This window comes from Ovis aries, chromosome 1 (assembly GCF_016772045.2).
Source record: "Ovis aries strain OAR_USU_Benz2616 breed Rambouillet chromosome 1, ARS-UI_Ramb_v3.0, whole genome shotgun sequence".
In the NCBI taxonomy this organism is placed as follows: Eukaryota; Metazoa; Chordata; class Mammalia; order Artiodactyla; family Bovidae; genus Ovis; species Ovis aries.
In genome coordinates this window covers 204,238,776-204,258,488 of record NC_056054.1, presented here as the reverse complement: position 1 = coordinate 204,258,488, position 19,713 = coordinate 204,238,776, and the positions used below count along the sequence as shown (strand labels likewise).

The following is a 19,713-nucleotide window of genomic DNA, read 5'->3' as shown; positions in this document are numbered from 1 at the left end:
TCCAGGTTTACCACAGAATAAAATGTAGAATAGTAAAATTGTAAAATTCTCCTATTCTACGTTAAAATTAGAATAGTAAGATTCACATTCTACATTTTATTATTTGGGGCATGTAATGATTATTTCTCAAAATAACAATAGACAAGGTTAAATCTGCTCTGTGATCTATTGCCATTTGAAGTTTTAAGGGTCTTTGTTTTATTTATTGAACTGAATCCTTAAATTCTTGGACTGGGTGAATATTTCAGAGTTTTCATTATTTATGCCTTTGGCATAGATCCCTTGGTGATATACTTGTTAGTGTTTGTGCAATGTTTTGCATTTATAGGTGGAAGAATCAATGGACGTGATGTCTGGATTTATAACTCACAGTTAAATATTTGGATCAGAGTTGCTTCTCTAAATAAAGGCAGATGGCGTCACAAAATGGCTGTCCTCCTTGGTAAAGTAAGAGAAACCACTTTTTGTTATTATTGCTGGTACCTTTCCAGAATAAATACCACAGATGAATCCTTCATTTTACTCACCCTCTGGGTATTTTGGACTCAGCTTGTATTTCCTTTCATTTCTAACCTCAGTACATAAACTGAAGATATAAACAATTTGACACTGTACTTTTGAATGGATATTTTGTTCTCCCAACTTGGAATTCGTAGCAGTGCAGCACATTTCTTTTCTAATGCACCATTGGCTTCTAAATGCCTGAGAAGCACTGGAAAATAAAGAAGTACATCAAGTACAAAAACAGGCTAGTGTCTAATCCAAGCAGTCTTTTTCCTTTTACTGACTTAAGCATTCAGGCCAAGATATATTTATCTAGAGTCATATTATTTTATCTTTATTATTTGTACAAGTAGGGACAAAGCAAATAAGTGTTAAGATAAATTCACCAGCTTATTTTAAAGCAAAGTTACTACTGGCTGCAGCTAATAAATATAAAAAACATATAATCTGATTCTGGACCATTCAAAGTCCTAAGGAACTTTGAGAATCACTAGTAGACTAGTGGCAACTACAACCAGTTTTTTCAAGTTAAATTAATATAAAAAGCTGTTACACAAAGCAGATGAAAATACAGCTGTGTAACAAGGGCTCACTTGGATTCTTTTCCTGCCTCCGTCTCTATCAGCTCCTCCAAAGCCACTTCAGATTGCTGAGCAGTCTAAGTAAAAGCAACATACTTGGCTTGCACATTTTTTTTTGAAGTGTGGTTGATTTACAGTATGTGTTAATTTCAAGTGTATAGCACAGTGATTCGTGGTTTAGGGGTTTTGTTTGCTGATTATATTCCATTATAGGTTATCACAAGAAACTGAATATATCACACATAATGTTTTTTATTTGTCCCCTGTTGCTGCTGCTGCTGCTAAGTCGCTTCAGTCATGTCTGACTCTGTGCGACCCCACAGACAGCAGCCCACCAGGCTCCCTCGTCCCCTGATACCCTCTACTAAAATGATTGCTACCTCTTAAGCCCTCTCGTGGAGGCATTTTAGAGCCACCAATGAGAAAGCAGAACTGCTCTAGTTGGAACAGAGATGATGCCAGGAACTCTTCCCACTCAGTCACCTATCAGTTCTCATTCCTTCCCTCTTATCTCCCCACAAAAGCTTCTTTAAAACTCTGTACTGTAGAGCTTCTCAAAGTACAGTTTGAAAGCTACTGTTAATTCCTGAGGGTACTTATCTGGTGTGCTGCTGCCACTGACAAAACTAGTGAAATAATGAGGACCTTAAGGTAGGTATAATGAAAATAAAATACTAACAGTATTTTCTAAAACCACTGGTTTGTTAATAGAGTTTTGGGAGCTATACATCAAGAACGACAACATAAAAGGGGCAGGTAAAATAATTAAGGGGTTGAAAGAGATGAAGTCGGACTAAAAACATTATAATTCTTTATTCTGAACATAGAAAAGTGTATGAAAATGATTGATGTTCCAAACATCATTTATGGATTAACACAAATTTACTTGATAAATATTAGTATACTTGACTTGAAGTTACCCAAAACTTGGAAGCACTAATTCAAAAAATAAAAGGATTTCTTCTGTCCTTCCACAGCAAGTACTCAATTCATGGAAAACAGTTATCCCAAAAATTACATTCAAGGCTGAATTCCAACCTGTAAAGTTATTTAAAGCATAAATGTTTACTGTTAAGGAAACCTAGGGTGGTTTGGAATATAGTATCTTAGAGCAAGAAGCAATCTTAGAAAATATCTAATGTAACTTTTTCAATTTATGAAGAAACTGAATCCAGAGATATGGAGTCATTTGCTCAAGGTTGCACAGAAAGTGATAAAGCAGGGGCAAAAGCTTAGATTTTCTCAATCTAGGAGCCTTTTATCTTGAGGCTCATAGCATATATTTTTAGTTTATGCAAGTAGTGTAGTATTAAAGTTTAACCCTAAAAATTATGTGATAGGTACTATTATTGTATACATTTTTAGACTGAGGAAATTAAGACACGGTTTGAGAGAGTATAGGTAAACTGCCCAAGCAAGGTCTTATGTGCAGTGGCAGAGCCAATGTGGACTCTACCTCTCCTGACTTCAAAGCTGTGCCCTTAAGTACTATATACCTCAGTTTCTGTACCCCTTCCATAGCTGCATGACCTTGAATAGGTTACCTAACCTCTCTGGGCTATATGGTGTTGGGAGAACAGACCCACCAACAGATCATTTTAAATGTGAGAAATGCAAAATTGAAGTAATATTGGCTGCTAAGGAAATTTGCAAGAGTACAGAAAGATAGATTGTGGACATACTTGAGTGACAATGTGTAAATATAAAGTTTGGCTTTGACCATTTGGCATTCATTGTTAGACTAGTAAAAGGAATTGATGAGGTATTTTAGGAAGATTAATCTATGGTTTAGAGAGTACAAGAATGGAGACCAGGAGGAGATTGAGAGGTATGAAATGATACGGACCCTGAGGAAGGATAGTGGCAGCAGGAAACAAAAGGAAGGGACAGATGTGAGAGATGCTGTGAAAGAAGGCTCTGTAGAACTTAATAGTTAGATATAGATGCAGAGAAAAGTTGATGATGATTGTTCATTAAAAGAATTGTAGATGTTAAACTGGAGAGCTTCTGTAGGTTAAAGATTTCTTGTGTATCTCATGATGCTTAATGGATTATTCTGCATGTAGCTGATTTAATAAATGGCCTGTTGATCACTTTTCCTACTTTGTCATATTTGTGAAAATAAAATGTATATGAAAGCTCTTTGTAATATACAGTCTAGAGTTCATTATGTGCCAGGTACTTTTCTAGGCTTTATAGGAACTAAAAGAACAAAATAGGCCCTGCCTTCAAAGATCTCACAGTCTAGTAATCCTTACCTAGTATTTTAGTTTCTAGCTTTATTCTATTTTAGAGCTTTAGTCTAGCTTTATAATATTCAAATATTTTCACCATACTTGAATATGAGCATTTATGCTAAATCCTGTAATTCTCAATGCAAGTAGTATTACTGCTACTGGGATAAAGATTGCTTCTTACTTCAAGCCATACATGTCCTTTTGTGCATAAAGCAGAGATATACATATAGTACATAAACACATATACAATATATCTGTGGTATTAAAATTTTCATTGGATGGGGCTATTATGAAAAGAAATGTCTAAAATACCTCCTTGGTGGTAGTGAGAGGATGATAATTTTTTAAAAGGTCCAGAAATGGAGCTAAATATATTGCATTTACAGTTACCAGGAACTTTTAAAGGGAAGAGATCCCTTAATTCTTTAGCCGACTAGTTAAAAATTCAAACTTTTGATAATTAAGTTTTTTCCATGTATTTTACATGTAGGTATATGTTGTTGGAGGCTATGATGGGCAAAACAGACTTAGCAGCGTAGAATGTTATGATTCCTTTTCAAATCGATGGACTGAAGTTGCTCCCCTTAAGGAAGCAGTAAGTTCTCCTGCCGTGACCAGCTGTGTAGGCAAATTGTTTGTGATTGGTGGAGGACCTGATGATAATACTTGTTCTGATAAGGTAAGCCATGTTTTCTTGCAGAAATAACCACTGATACACACAAGAAGAGAAATAGAAACGGCCTAACAAGTAGGTAGTTTGGTCCCCTAGTGTGAAAGGCCTTTTAAAAATTGTCTGGTACTTTATACTTTGGGAGGAAAACATTAAGTTTCAGGTTACTAAAGTGAAATGGTTTACAGAATCAAAAAATTATTTGTTCAGAATACAGTTAGTAAGTAAACTAGCAAAGGGTGAGACAGTAACCAGTTATACTGCTTTCAAATGGGTCATTTTCTATGTACTTTGAAAATATTCTTTAGAACAAAGATAGGGAAAGAAAACCTCTCTAATGTAAACATAGGATGGCTCAAAGCTGCTGCAGTTCATTAAATTCCTGGGACAATAGAACATGTGCCATACTGACAGCTCTGAAAATAACCTGTTTATTCTGGAGACAAATATCTAATGCCTGATTGATTTAACAATAGTTTACTAAATTTTGTCAATCAATAAATTTTTTCTGAAATTTTAATGTAATGTCAAATGTTACATATTTAGAATTCATTAATTCAGAACTTGTGATAATTTAAAGTGTAGTAAATTGAGGTTCACTTGTATTCTTTTGAAGAAAAGACTCCCTAAATATGTAAAGAAATTGTATTCAAATTGAGGCATACTTATCTTATGTAACAGAATTTTTAAAAATCCAGATGTTAATTTTAATGGGAACAAAGCAAACCCAGTAGCCATTAGCCATTCATCCTAGAAACAATCTGTTTGTTTGTCACTCTGTTCTGCTTGATAATTCAAATATTTCATTCTCAAGCCAGCCTCCCTTAATTCTATGAATTAATAGAATTTTATTTTAATCATGCTTTTGTATATTGGCAAACTTTTTATTAAGTAAATTTGCATTCTTGTTGAGAAATTTTAATTAAATATTTCTGTATATTATTAGGTTCAATCCTATGATCCAGAAACCAATTCTTGGTTACTTCGTGCAGCTATTCCTATTGCCAAGAGGTGTATAACTGCTGTATCCTTAAACAACCTGATATATGTTGCTGGTGGACTGACCAAGGCAATATACTGTTACGATCCAGTTGAAGATTACTGGATGCATGTACAGAATACATTCAGCCGACAGGTAATAACATAAAACAGACAAAAAGAAAAATCAGTGTAGGAGAGACCAAGTACAGTACCAGTATGAATATACAGTAACTTCACACTATTTCATGTACACTTGGATTATTTCACAGTTCTTTCAAAGTTCCATGTATAGCATATGGTGTACTTGTTTTGAACTGCTCCCGAGGAATGGATTATTGAAATAACTTTTTACTGTCCCATGGTAAATTAGGTATTGTACTATGTCTATTGGGTTTTTTCCCCCTTAACCTTTTTCAGACTCCTGCTCCAGTTCTTATCCCTCTCTCTTGTACATTTCAAAAGAGAAGAAATCCTCCCAAACTGGTTTCTTTGCTTTTGCAGTTAGAAACTAGGTAACATGTTGTTCTTTTGTTATAAAGAAAATGGCTGCACTTGGTTCTCTTTCATTCACACTGCATTTGTACTCTTACTCTGCTTCTACCCCACCCCAAAAAGGCGTTCCCTTGGCCTTTTAATTCATAATTCTACCCTCCTTCCTTCCACCATCAAAATATTTGATGGCCCTGATGCTGGAAATCTGGCTCGACCCATACCACTTTTGAGGTGTTGTACCCACAAAGGTCGTTACTAATAATTTTCTGAGTCTCATTCATGTTCTCTTGATTTTTTTCTACCCAACCCTTAAATATGGATATTGCCTGAGCCTCTTTTCCCTGCCCTTTTCCCAGTTTATACTCCATTCCTGGTCAGTACTGAGGACTTCAAATCTTATTCTCCATTAAAGCCTCCCTCCTCTGCTCCAGACTCAAATTTCCAGCTGCCTATTTAATATGTTCTAAACCTTCAGACTTAAAACAGAATTCACCTTCTTCCCCAAGCTTACTTTTTCTGTTTCCAAACAACCTAGTGAATAGAAAAAACTGTTTCTCCCTTATTTATAACACTTCTGACACCAGATATGTGAGTTTATTCCCATACCAGTCAACTCTCCATCTCCAACTGGCATCTTCCAGTTCAATTCAGATTTGACACAACCTGAAGTTAGCTTCAGATTTTAAGGACTCAGTTGCACAAGACTGCCACTGCTTCAGATGCCAGTCACAAGTCTCAGGTTGTCACCAGTACTTCTGAGCAATCAACTATAAATCAAGGTTTTCACAGTCCCCTCCATGAATTCAATTCATCTTCTCAGGAAAAACACACATTTATGTTTACAGGTTATTACAAAGGACATAGAAGAACAGCCAGATAGAGAGGTACCCACAAGTCAGGTCTGGAAGGATCCCAAGCACAGAACTTTCTGTCCTCATGGATTTGTGGTGCTCCATCCTCCTAGCACATGGATGTGTTTACCAACCTAGAAGCTCTCCACATCCTGTTTTTTGGGATTTTTATGGAGGCTTTATCATGTATACGTAATCAATTATAAATCAATTTCTAGCCCTTCTCCCCTCCCAGAGAAGGGAGGGTGGGGGAGAAACCCTTTTCAAGCTTCTAATGTCTTGCTTTTCTAACCCATTTTACCACTAGTATCTGTTGCTTGCATTTGCTATCCAGATGGTATGTGTTCTTGCCTTTGTTCATTCTGTCCGCTTAGCTTTAATGCCTTTTCTACCTTATCTACTTGTCTTTCAAGGACCACTGCATAGTTATAACAATCTGAGATTGCCTTGTTCCGAATTAATGCCTTTTCTTTCTGATCTGTCACTATACTTAACCTCTATTAGTAAATATTTATTGAATAAACAGTGAAGTAACAGAGGGTCCTGATGTTAAGACAATTTTATATACAATATAAGAAATATAGACTGTAAGGATAATGACTGGGGTTTGGGTATAACACTATTTTTCTGAAGCTGTTGACATTGAAATATAGTCTCCAGTTAGTAATGTATTCAGAGTAACATTGCCTCAGTTGATGAAAGGGACATAATAGGATCTTCAGTTTCATGGTACAAAGGGAACATAGTCTTCTGTCCCTCTTACATCACATTTAAATAAAATGAACTTCAATTCTCTAGTTCATTGTCCTCCTACAAGAGACAGGTGAGAATGTGCCCTGCGACAGAAGAACTCTTCTTATGGTCACGTCCAGCTGTATGACAAGTGTTTACACTTACTTCTAAATTTTTTAACCAAAGCTTTTTTTTTATTGGTTTATTACAGTGAATATTTTTAAACATAGCGCATTTTCACTAAGAGCTACTATTCACTGAGAAGTTGACTGTACTATACAAAACAATAGCAGAGCTTAGGAAGATAATTGCCAGCATCTAGCATAACACAGGGCATATAAAGAACATGTTTGTTTTTTTTAATTGGAGGCTAATTACTTTACAATATTGTGGTGGTTTTTGCCATACATTCACATGAATCAGCCATGGGTGTACATGTGTTCCCCATCCTGAACCCCCCCACCCACCTCCCTCCCCATCCCATCCCTCAGGGTCATCCCAGTGCACCAGCCCTGAGCACCCTGCCTCATGCATCGAACCTGGACTGGCGATCTATTTCACATATGATAATATACTAAAGAATATGTCTTTAACTAAATGATTGAGATAAAATTAAGGAAAAACAAAAGGACATATATGGCACATTTTCCTTAATTAGACAGTGCCTGGTAGTGACTTCAGAAATTTCAAGGGACATTTAGATCAGAAATATATTAAATCTGTATTGAAGTCTTAAGACTAGTATGTCAAATCTCTTGAAACAAAAAATACTGAGATTTCTGGGATTATCTTTTCTCCCCTGGGCCATTCTTATAGCCAGTACCTCTAAATGTATCTATGTATGTATTATTGATAGGCAAGTTTTGAACCATCTGTGAGTCTTTGCCTACCCTTTTAATACTAATCAAATGAAAAGATAAATCAACTTTCATTAAATCTACCAATTTCATGGTAGAAAGCTATTTGAGTCAAAGGTTACAGTTTTTAAGTGCTTAGAATATTGAATGACCAAAAAAGAGCTGAAAAAATGAGCTCTTTTTGTGCGATCATAATGGACCCAGCGTTTTTCCCTGCTGTACCTTGATATTTTCATTCCTTTTGACATTGCATAATTCCTAAAACCTACAACTTGATATTGTAAACATACTTTGCTTTTTAATTTTCATCAGGAACATATTTTTTTAATTGTGAAATTTTTTTTACTGACTGATGAAGTATTTTTTAGCCTTCTTCAGTGGAGTAGGTATTTAAAATGTCATTAAAGTTTAGAATAATAAAAGAAATCTGATTCTTTTTCTTTATTGTTGGCATTTTAATGATTCAGCATTATTTAAATATAATAATTAAGGAGAGAGATATGTTTTACAATATTAAAATTGTGTTTCATTTAAGTCATGAAAAATAACATTTAAAACTTCATGTGTTATTAAGTTATTTTTATTACTAGCTGCCATTATTCTTGAGACTATCATAGAGTAAAATAAACTACTATGCAAGTCATTTCCTGATACGAGTGAATACCAGTTTTGAAGATTGCTTGTTTCAATTAATTCTGAGCACTATTTTAAGAAATGATGTTAACACAATATCCTATAATTATATAGCTTAAGAATCATCATCCAAATGACTATGAAGTTCAATAGTGTAAGCCAGCTTGTACTTGAAAACTAAGTATATTGTTTTTTGTGGTATTTAAAACTGAAGTGACCTAGCAGTAGCAGCAGTGATAATGGGCCAAGTCATTCTGGGTGTATATAAACTCTAATGTAGGCATTTTTAAGTACTCACTTATTCTTTTAGACCCAAAAATACTATCCTCTATTATATAAATCCACCAAGCTTTAATTTTTTCTACCAGAGTGAAATTTATATATAGCAGATCAAGTAAAAATGTTTGCTGTACTCATTGGTAGAACCTATCCATTGCTGGTTATCTGGAAGCAGGATAATAATATACAATAACTGTCTGAATTAATGTGAAATTTAAATAGAAGATAATTGACCTGCAGCATAAACAGATTTATGCAATAGACAGTTTTAGTGTAATTTCTTTCTTTAAAGAATCACTCATCCTTGCAAATGGAGAAGGCAATGGCACCCCACTCCAGTACTCTTGCCTGGAAAATCCCTTGGGCGGAGGAGCCTGGTAGGCTGCAGTCCATGGGGTCGCAAAGAGTCAGACACGACTGAGCAGCTTCCCTTTCACTTTTCACTTTCATGCAGTGGAGAAGGAAATGGCAACCCACTCCAGTGTTCTTGCCTGGAGAATCCCAGGGATGGGGGAGCCTGGTGGGCTGCCGTCTATGGGGTCACACAGAGTCGGACACGACTGAAGCGACTTAGCAGCAGCAGCAGTAGCATCCTTGCAAAATATATATTATTGACAGATAAGAGTAAATTTAGCTAAGAATATCATTGTGTAGAAAGTTAACTATAAAATGTTATTTGGGGAGTTTCTATACCCCAACCAAGGCACCCTAGTAACAGTGCTTTATTAATCTACTTATAACTCATTCATTCGTTCAACTTGAGGGTAATCCCATATAACTAATAATGTTCCTATCCCTTGATCATGTAATAGACACTTTTTATAGTAAAGGACTGTACTATAATAGGAGAAGCAACTCTTCAAGGATATTTTTGTTGAACTACCATTAAGTTTCTAAAACTCTTTTCTCAGCCACGACCCCCAGTTTGCTGCCCATATCTTGACCCCAATTACTGACATTTATTCTGTTTTAACACTCCCTTCACCCATGCAGATTTATCTAGTATTCACACATAGAGCAGGAGTTGGGCAAAAGGGAACTTATTTCTTTTCTCCCTTTTGACTGTGTTCAGTTCAGTTCAGTCGCTCAGTCATGTCCGACTATTTGCAACCCCATGAACCACAGCACGCCAGGCCTCCCTGTCCATCACCAACTCCCAGAGTTCACCCAAACTCATGTCCATCGAGTTGGTGATGCCATCCAGCCATCTCCTCTTCTGTCGTCCCCTTTTCCTCCTGCCCCCAATCCCTCCCAGCATCAGAGTCTTTTCCAATGAGTCAACTCTTCACATGAGGTGGTCAAAGTACTAAAGTTTCAGCTTTAGCGTCAGTCCTTCCAAAGAACACCCAGGACTGATCTCCCTCAGAATGGACTGGTTGGATCTCCTTGCAGTCCAAGGGACTCTCAAGAGTCCTCCAACACCACAGTTCAAAAGCATCAATTCTTCGGCGCTCAGCTTTCTTCGGCGCTCAGCTTTCTTCACAGTCCAACTCTCACATCCATACGTGACCACTGGAAAAATTATAGCCTTGACTAGACAGACCTTTGTTGGCAAAGTAATGTGTCTGCTTTTGAATACGTTGTCTAGGTTGGTCATAACTTTCCTTCCAAGAAGTAAGCGTCTTTTAATTTCATGGCTGCAGTCACCATCTGCAGTGATTTTGGAGCCCCCCAAAATAAAGTCTGCCACTGTTTCCACTGTTTCCCCATCTATCTCCCATGAAGTGATGGGACCGGATGCCATGATCTTAGTTTTCTGAATGTTGAGCTTTAAGTCAACTTTTTCACTCTCCTTTTTCACTTTCATCAAGAGGCTTTTTAGTTCCTCTTCACTTTCTGCCATTAGGGTGGTGTCAGCTGCATATCTGAGGTTATTGGTATTTCTCCAACATGTCTAATTTTACTTTTCCATTTGCTGTCAAATTCCTTAAGGTCAACAGTTAATTTTTTTTTAAAATTTGGTTCAACAGGAAAACTGTGGTATGTCTGTATGTAATGGTAAAATATATATCCTGGGTGGAAGACGGGAAAATGGAGAAGCTACAGACACTATTCTCTGTTACGATCCTGCCACAAGTATCATCACAGGGGTAGCTGCAATGCCCAGGCCAGTGTCCTATCACGGATGTGTGACTATTCACAGATACAATGAGAAATGCTTCAAGCTCTGACGCCAGCGTACCTCACCCAGAAAGCCACAGCAATCCAAGATGAGAGGTTTTAAAAACTCCAGAGTGGGAACTTGGTTTATCTCCTTTATGCCATATGCACAAAAAAACAAAAATAATAATTGTCGTGCCTTTCTCCCCCAAATACCAATCTTTTAAACTGTAATAAAGCCTTTTCTGTAATTGGGGAAAAAAAAATTTTTGTTTTGAAGGTAATAGTGGTCTTTGCTTGGGCTGTGAGAGTGTACCTTTGTGAGTATTCTTTAAAAAAAAAAAAAAAAAAAGCCTATGTGGCATAGGAAATAATGTTTGCCTGTATACCGTTTAGGAATTTGTGAATGGTCTCTTCATTTATGTATGTTTATCTGCAAGACTGTTTATTCCTTATTTTGTCATATAAGTATGTATGTGTGTGTATATATATGTAGAAAATTGCATGACAAGTTTTCATTTAGGTCAAATCATGTAATGCTTAGAATGCTTAGAATCATTCTACGGAGGGAAAAAACAGTTTTAAAAATCTTTTTCACTAAAAAATACATCCAAATTGATTAACTTTATTATGGTTTTTTTCTGTAATTGATAAAAGAGTAATGACAATGATCTGAGTATCATAAATTACTAAGTTATTGTGACTTCATTCTTAGAATTGCTTTCTTATATTAAAGATATTTTGGGGAGAAGATACAAAAGCAAGTCCCCCTAAAATGGGGATTAAAATTAAAGATTAGTTCCTAAGAAGAAGTTATCTAAGACCCTTGAAGGAAAAATGACCCACTGTGGCTCTCAAAAGTATTTATGTATCATCTCTAAATCCTCTAAGGGAAGCGCCTTTTCTTAAACCTGGCAGAAGAGCTGAAATCCACTTTGCAATATTATCTTGTGCAAAACAGGGACAGATTTTCTCCCTAGCCCAGTAGGGTTTGACCTCATTGGAATGGTGCTTTGGGTGAGGACCTCTTCCTGGTTATCCTATTTTCTTGTGAACAGCTAAAAGTCCTGGGAGTCTCTACTGTTAAGCTACCCTTAAAGGATAAAGCAGGGACCACCTATCTCAGTGGGTCCATATTTATTTTAAAGTTAACTATCTGAAGAAACTAACAGTAGTAGTAGCAGTTTTCTAAGATAAATCTTCATTTGGTACCCATTGTGTGAAATAGCGATCAACATTCTCACACTTGTCTACATCAAATTGCCTTTGTCTAGATGTTTCAACTCCAGTTTATAAAGCTTGCTAGTTTTCAGAGAAGAGTGTGAAATTTTTTTTTCTAAGGCAAATGGGATGGCAGGAACTACAGCATAAGTGATTGTTGTTATTCCTGGGTAGACAAACACAATTTACGGTATTTTAGGGATGTTCCAGGTAGCCTGCTCTATTTCAACTTCCCAGGCATTATTGTCATCTCACATCTTAATTATATATTCCTTGCCATAGGAGAAATGATGCAAATATGTAATTATAGTGTCACCAGATTTTTGTTAAAACCAAAGTAGTAATCAAACAACCTAACATTGATAAACTTACTCTTCTTTTCCCATTTTAGAATGATACAGAGATTTCAAATACACTATACACTATCAACTTTAATGCCTAGCTGGATTGTGAGGCAAATTCTAAAAAACTTAACAAATTTTAGGGAATTTTTATTTTTCAAATCATAATTTGAAATGATATGTACCTTTTTGTGATAATTATCAAAGCAATTCAGAAGCCAGTTTTCTACCATTTTAGTTGAAAGACAATAGTAGATACAATTGGGATACCTGTTTTAATTTTAGAGTAAGCATCTACTTCTGCATCATACCCTTTGTAGGTTATGGAACCTATTTAGTTCAGAAATTCTGTGTGGTGTGTGAGATAATGTATGAGAAAAGTGTTGGTAAATGCTGAGGACTATACAAATGATACTTGTTATTTTCATGTGTATTCGTAAGGTCATGCCCATCCATAAATATAGACACTTTCTTACAGAAAAGCCTTTCTCAGTATAACCTGTATTTTAGTACTTTTGTAAGTATTAACTATTTACTTATATTTTGTTATATGTTTATTTTTAATATTCATGTGTTTATTATAGTAAATTTGAAATGAAATCCTATAAAACAGAATTTGTTTAAACATGGACCTTATGCCAATATTTTTAAATTTTTTCTCTACATAATTTAAAACTACGTTAAGTAGGTCACCAAGAACTTAGCTTGAATCCTATGAATTTAAAGTAACCATTTTTAAAGTTACCCAACTGATACTTTAATTTCCTTTCACTTCCTTTACTGATTTTTTATAATGAGGTTAGCATAGATAAAATAATGAAGAATTTTAGGGTATAATTAGTATATCAAAAGGGATTTATCAACAAAATTGGTATCAGATTATATTCATACTGTCATCACATAGCCGACATTTTCTTTTGGTTTGTGATGCTCATATAAGCCTTTGGGTTAGGTTAGTATGTATGTATATACATGTGTATATATGTAGATAGATAGTATGCTCAATCTACACACATATATACAAAAATCAAGAATTTTAGCAGTTTTTGGTTTCTGATCAGAGGAACATAAAGTAAAAATTAGTTGGTCTTACTAAATTCAGTTCCAGAAGTTCTGTTGTTGTTTTTTTTTTAATTTGGGCCTCTCTAGCGTACTCTTTTACATACGAAAATATATGATGAATATTAGTATGATGACTCATACAGTCAGAATCTATATAATGCATACAATTTACAAGATCAGGAAACAAATTGGAGGGAGATACAAGTTTGGTAGACATAGCCATCGATACCTCAGTGGGAAAGGAATTCAAAAGTAGGTTTTGTGGATCAAGAGAAATGTACTTTTTTTTTTTTTCATGAACTTTAATCATTTTTCATGTGGTTCCTATATGTGAGTGAGCTCTAACGTGATCTAATTTTTACAACAAAAAGACCTTCCTCTTCTGCTCTAATCTTCCCACTGACTTTACTGCACAGGTATGAAATGGTAGCCTATTGGATCTTTAGTAACTTTTTTTTCCCTAGATGACTGAAACATAGGTATTTACTCCATTTAAACCAGGTGTTTAAAAAATGATGTAAATACTCAGGGTATTAACTTGTCATTTTTGCCTAATTGGAGTGTTTAAAGTGCCATATCTAAGTAACTTTCAGTTCATAATTCTAGAGTAAATTGAGTTTGGTAAAGGGGCTTCACATGTGGTGGTGGTTAAACATTCACTTTTTTATATTTAGATGAAAATGTTTGTGGACTGATACATTTTCTCTTAGTGAATATGAATTGTTTATGTATCTCTACTGTCATACCCTTTTTGAAACTCAGGAAAGACAAAGGTTCAATTCTACTACTTTTGTCAGTATACAAACCAGGTGTGTTATTTTTCCTGTTGTCTGGATATGGCAATAGACTTTTTAAAAAGAAATGCTGTGAGAACCCATACATGAAAAGAGAGGGTTGAATTGTTTGTGCCTTTTGTTTCTTGAGATTTACATGTGGAAAGGACATCATCTACTCCAGACCGTATTTTCAAAGAGAAGAAATTGCTATTTATGTGGTGCCAAGTGATAAAATAATGTCTCTTAAAGGCTTCCTGTGGATTGCCTTTATTTTCCTAAGCTCAAGACACCAGTTAACCTCAACATAATTTTGGCCTTTTTTTAGAATTTCTGTGCATTATATTGAAAGCTAGGTTTACATCACCTCACCCCATTATTCCTTTTAGTTAAATAAATAAATTCACCATACCAAGAAACCAGAATGGGGCAATTTGGTTGGCCTTTAAGGCAACAGGTTTGACTAGCTAGCTATACTTATTGTCACATCTAATGCTAGGTATCAGAAACCACTTGAGCCGGAAGTGTGAACTGATAATTCCAGAGACATTGTCAACGTACTTCATACTTTTTTAAAAATGTTTTTTATGGGTGTTTTACATTTGTGTGATTGCCTTAGATATTAAGTTAGTGCTAAAGATCATCATTAAAAATTTTTTTAAATAGCAGTAGTTGTAACTTATTTTATATATTGTCCCAAAGAAAAGAATTTGTTTTAATGTTTTCAAAATAACTGCGTCTGTATTTGCTTATGTGCCTTAAGTTCTCTAGTTCTGTTTCAACCTTTTTTTAAATCTAAAGTTTACCTTAGATAAGTTCCATACTTATTTCCTATAAATTGCTCTTAAAATGTTTAATGAGCATCAGCTATGTGGTTGCTTGGCAGGAAGGAAAATGTTAAGGAAATGGCTCAGTGTTTGGAGTTTTACTATGTTTGGGGAGGTTTTTTGTTTGATGCCAAGCTGCTTTTTAAGATATTAAGAAAAAAATCCTTGTAAACATCATCAATATCTACATCCAGTATCAAAAAAGTAAATCTACTTATTTTTGTTCCATTCTTAGGTACTATTTTTTGGTTTTTCCTGTACAGACTCTTTCATTTATCTCTTTTGAAAAAGTTCTTAATCTTTCCTACCCCAATACCCACCCCATGGTATCTTTATTTAAATCTTGTTGAAAGTCTCTGGAGCTATCTAAGACAACACAATTATAGAGTTGAACAAAAGCGTAATGTGCTTTACAACTTGTACAGACCTGTGGCAGCCAGATGTCATTTGCTTTCAGATGCTCCAGTCTTCACAGTGAAAAAAAATGCTCCATGTTTCTTTGTATTCATCAGTTGCGGCACACTAATACTTTCATGTCTCGTCTAAAATATACTTTGTGCATAGTTTTTCTTTAATTTTTAAAAAGTTGTATCTAATAAAACAATGTCTTTTAACCATTATTACTTGACTACAGTTGTATTAAATTTTATTTACCAAAATCTAATTGTGTCTTAAATATATATTCAAGTGGTTGTTTGAAAAAGGAGTGGGGGAAATTACAAGTTAACATATGTATTTATTGGTATGTCCACAAAGTAACTAGAAAGCCAAACAAAAAACTGAAAACCTTTGGTGTGTGTGAGGAAATGGTGGCTTTTTTTTATGATTTTTTATAATTTTAATTACGAAAGTGATCCAACACATTTGCACTGTAGTGTTCTTTTAATTTGGCTCTCAAAAATACCCCTATAGTAATATCAAGAGTAGAGAACTTAAATTTTATTCCAGGTATTGAAGAGAGGGTACATTGTTCACTAGAGAGGCAATGTCTGACTTTACGTTAGCAAAAGTAAAATCTTGAGAAGATGCATTACAGAAGCACAAGCAGTGCTTAACTTGTTATACTTAGTTTTTAAATTGTGCCACGAAAATAAAAAGGCAAGTTAAGAGTGTGTCTTCCCTGAATGAGGGCATGGCGACTCACTCCAGTATTCTTGCCTGGAGAATCCCCATGGACAGAGGAGCCTGGTGGGCTACAGTCCATGGGGTTGCAGAGTGGGACACGACTGAGTTGCCAAGCACGGCAAAGAGTGTCTTAAATGATAAATGGCAAAGCTGTTTTCATTTCACTCATTTCCTCTGTACCCACACCTAGAAAGTGGATAGTGCTCTGCCATAAAGCCGTTTAACCTCTCTGAGCCATACTTACCTTGTTCTAGGAAATGCAGTCATAATACTCAATTTACAGGCTTATGGGATAACTGCATGTTGAGTAGTTCTGGCACAGAGGAGAATATAAATGTTGGTTCTTTTTCTGTGCATTTTGTTTTTAGAAAATGCAGTATGCAGTCAGGGAAGGAGTTGAAAAAATTGTTAGCTTGTATTTGGAAAATCATGGACACTGGGTAAAATGTAGAAGCCTCTTGTGATTTAAATTTTCTCTTTAAAAAATAACCTGTGCTCTTAACAGAATGAGAGGGGGAAATGGGCTAAAACTGCCTCTGCCTCTCAGCTAGCTATTAACTGTTCAGTCGCTCAGCCGTGTCTGACTCTTTGCGGCCCCATGAACCGCAGCACACCAGGCCTCACTGTCCATCACCAACTCTCGGTGTCCACCCAAATGCATGTCCATTGTGTCGGTGATGCCATCCAACCATCTCATCCTCTGTCATCCCCTTCTTTTGGCCCTCAATCTTTCCCAGAATCAGAGTCTTTTCAAATGAGTCGGCTCCTTGTATCAGGTGGCCAAATAATTGGAGTTCCAGTTTCAACATCAGTCCTTCCAGTGAACACCCAGGTCTGATCTCCTTTAGGATGGACTGGTTGGATCTCCTTGTAGTCCAAGGGACTCTCAAGGGTCTTCTCCAGCACCACAGTTCACAAGCATCAGTTCTGTCCTCAGCTTTCTTTATAGTCCAACTCTCACATCCATACATGACCACTGGAAAAAACAATGCCTTGACTAGACGGACCTTTGTTGGCTATGTCATGTCTGCTTTTTAATATGCTATCTAGGTTGGAGAATCCCAGGGACGGGGGAGGCTGGTGAGCTGCCATCTATGGGGTCGCACAGAGTCGGACACGATTGAAGTGACTTAGCAGCCCTTCCAAGGAGTAAGTGTATTTTAATTTCACGGCTGCAGTCACCATCTACAGTGATTTTGGAGCCAAAAAAAAAAAAAGACACTGTTTCCACTGTTTCCCGTCTATTTGCCATGAAGTGATGGGACCAGATGCCATGTACTTTTCTGAATGTTGAGCTTTAAGCCAAGTTTTTCACTCTTCTCTTTCACTTTCATCAAGAGGTTCTTTAGTTCTTCACTTTCTGCCATAAGGATGGTGTCATCTGCATATCTGAGGTTATCGATATTTCTCCCAGCAATCTTGATTCCAGCTTGTGCTTCATCCAGTCCAGCGTTTCTCATGATGTACTCTGCATATAAGTTAAATAAGCAGGGTGACAGTATAGAGCCTTGTCTATAGGAACTCCTTTTCCTATTTGGAACCAGTCTGTTGTTCCATGTCCAGTTCTAACTGTTGCTTCCTGACCTGCATACAGGTTTCTCAAGAGGCAAGTTAGGTGATCTGGTATTCCCATCTCTTTCAGAATTTTCCACAGTTCATTGTGATCCACACAAAGACTTTGGCATAGTCAATAAAGCAGAAATAAGTTTTTTCTGGAACTCTCCTGCTTTATCGATGATCTAGCGGATGTTGGCGATTTGACCTCTGGTTCCTTTGCCTTTTCTAAATCTAGCTTGAACATCTGGAAGCTCACATTTCACATATTGCTGAAGCCTGGCTTGGAGAATTTTGAGCATTACTAGCATGTGAGATGCGTGCAATTGTGCAGTAGTTTGAGCATTCTTTGGCATTGCCTTTCTTTGGGATTGGAATGAAACCTGACCTTTTCCAGTCCTGTGGCCATTGCTTAGTTTTCCAAATTTGCTGGCATATTGAGTGCAGCACTTTCACAGCATTATCTTTAGGATTTGAAATAGCTCAACTGGAATTCCATCACCTCCACTAGCTTTGTTCATAGTGATGCTTCCTAAGGCCCACTTGACTTCACATTCCAGGATGTCTGGCTCTAGCTGAGTGATCACACCATCATGATTATCTGGATCGTGAAGTTCTTTTTTGTACAGTTCTGTGTATTCTTGCCACCTCTTCTTAATATCGTCTGCATCTGTTAGGTCCCTACCATTTCTGTCCTTTATTGAGCCATCTTTGCATGAAATGTTCCCTTGGTACCTCTAATTTTCCTGTTTTCCTCTATTTCTTTGCATTGATCACTGAGGAAGGCTTTCTTATCTCTCCTTGCTATTCTTTGGAATTCTGCATTCAAATGGGTATATCTTTCCTTTGCTTTTTGCTTCTCTTCTTTTCACAGCTATTTGTAAAGCCTCCTCAGGCAGTCATTTTGCTTTTTTGCATTTCTTTTTCTTGGGGATGGTATTGATGTCTCCTGTGCAATATCACAAACCTCTGTCCATTGTTCCTCAGGCACTCTCTATCAGATCTAATCCCTTATATCTATTTCTCACTTCCACTGTATAATCATAAGGGATTTGATTTAGGTCATACCTGAATGGTCTAGTGGTTTTCCCTGCTTTCTTCAATTTAAGTCTTAATTTGGCAATAAGGTGTTTGTGGCACCCCACTCCAGTACTCTTGCCTGGAAAATCCCATGGATGGTGGAGCCTGGTAGGCTGCAGTCCATGGGGTCGCTAAGAGTCGGACACGACTGAGTGACTTCCCTTTCACTTTTCACTTTCATGCATTGGAGAAGGAAATGGCAACCCACTCCAGTGTTCTTGCCTGGAGAATCCCAGGGACGGGGGAGCCTGTTGGGCTGTCGTTTATGGGGTCGCACAGAATCAGACATGACTGAAGCAACTTAGCAGATCTGAGCCACAGTCAGCTCCTGGTCTTGTTTTGCTGACTGTATAGAGCTTCTCCATCTTTGGCTGCAAAGAATATAATAAATCTGATTTCAGTGTTGACCATCTGGTGATGTCCATGTGTAGATTCTTCTCATGTTAGAAGAGGGTGTTTGGTATTAACTGTTAACAGAGACCAAGAAAATAAAAAGGCATGTCTTCCTCCTAATTATGTTGGGGTCTTGTTAATTTTCTTTATGATATCTTGACATCGTTGGGGAACTTTGCTGGCTCGAGAGAGACTGTTCCTCCCAGGACGAGCTTATTCCTAGAGGCAAGTAAGCAGCTTGTTAGTGAGCCCAGTTTTCATACATAGACCAACCAATCTCCTATCCAAACCTCCAACTGCCTCCTTTAACTCTCATACATCAAGCCAACATTTCCTGTGCCCTAAATCACCCTGAGTCCTAAATCACCCTGAGTCCAGATACCAGATGACTAAGAACCACCCACTATGTTCCCAAACCAG

The 19,713-nt window shown here is 36.6% G+C and overlaps 1 protein-coding gene across 4 annotated transcripts in view; it reads left to right on the top strand.

The window, feature by feature from the left end:
• Positions 1–15,761, top strand: part of KLHL24 (kelch like family member 24) — a 37,009-nt gene extending 21,248 nt beyond the window's left edge. For all 4 annotated transcript variants that reach the window (XM_012098166.5, XM_042233885.2, XM_042233869.2 and 1 more), the window contains 4 exons: positions 329–447; positions 3,813–4,001; positions 4,939–5,127; positions 10,788–15,761. In XM_012098166.5, the coding sequence (XP_011953556.1) occupies positions 329–447; positions 3,813–4,001; positions 4,939–5,127; positions 10,788–10,988 (698 nt within the window). In that variant the 3' untranslated portion in view covers positions 10,989–15,761. The remainder of the gene's footprint in view (positions 1–328; positions 448–3,812; positions 4,002–4,938; positions 5,128–10,787) is intronic.
• The last annotated feature ends 3,952 nt before the right edge of the window (positions 15,762–19,713 follow it).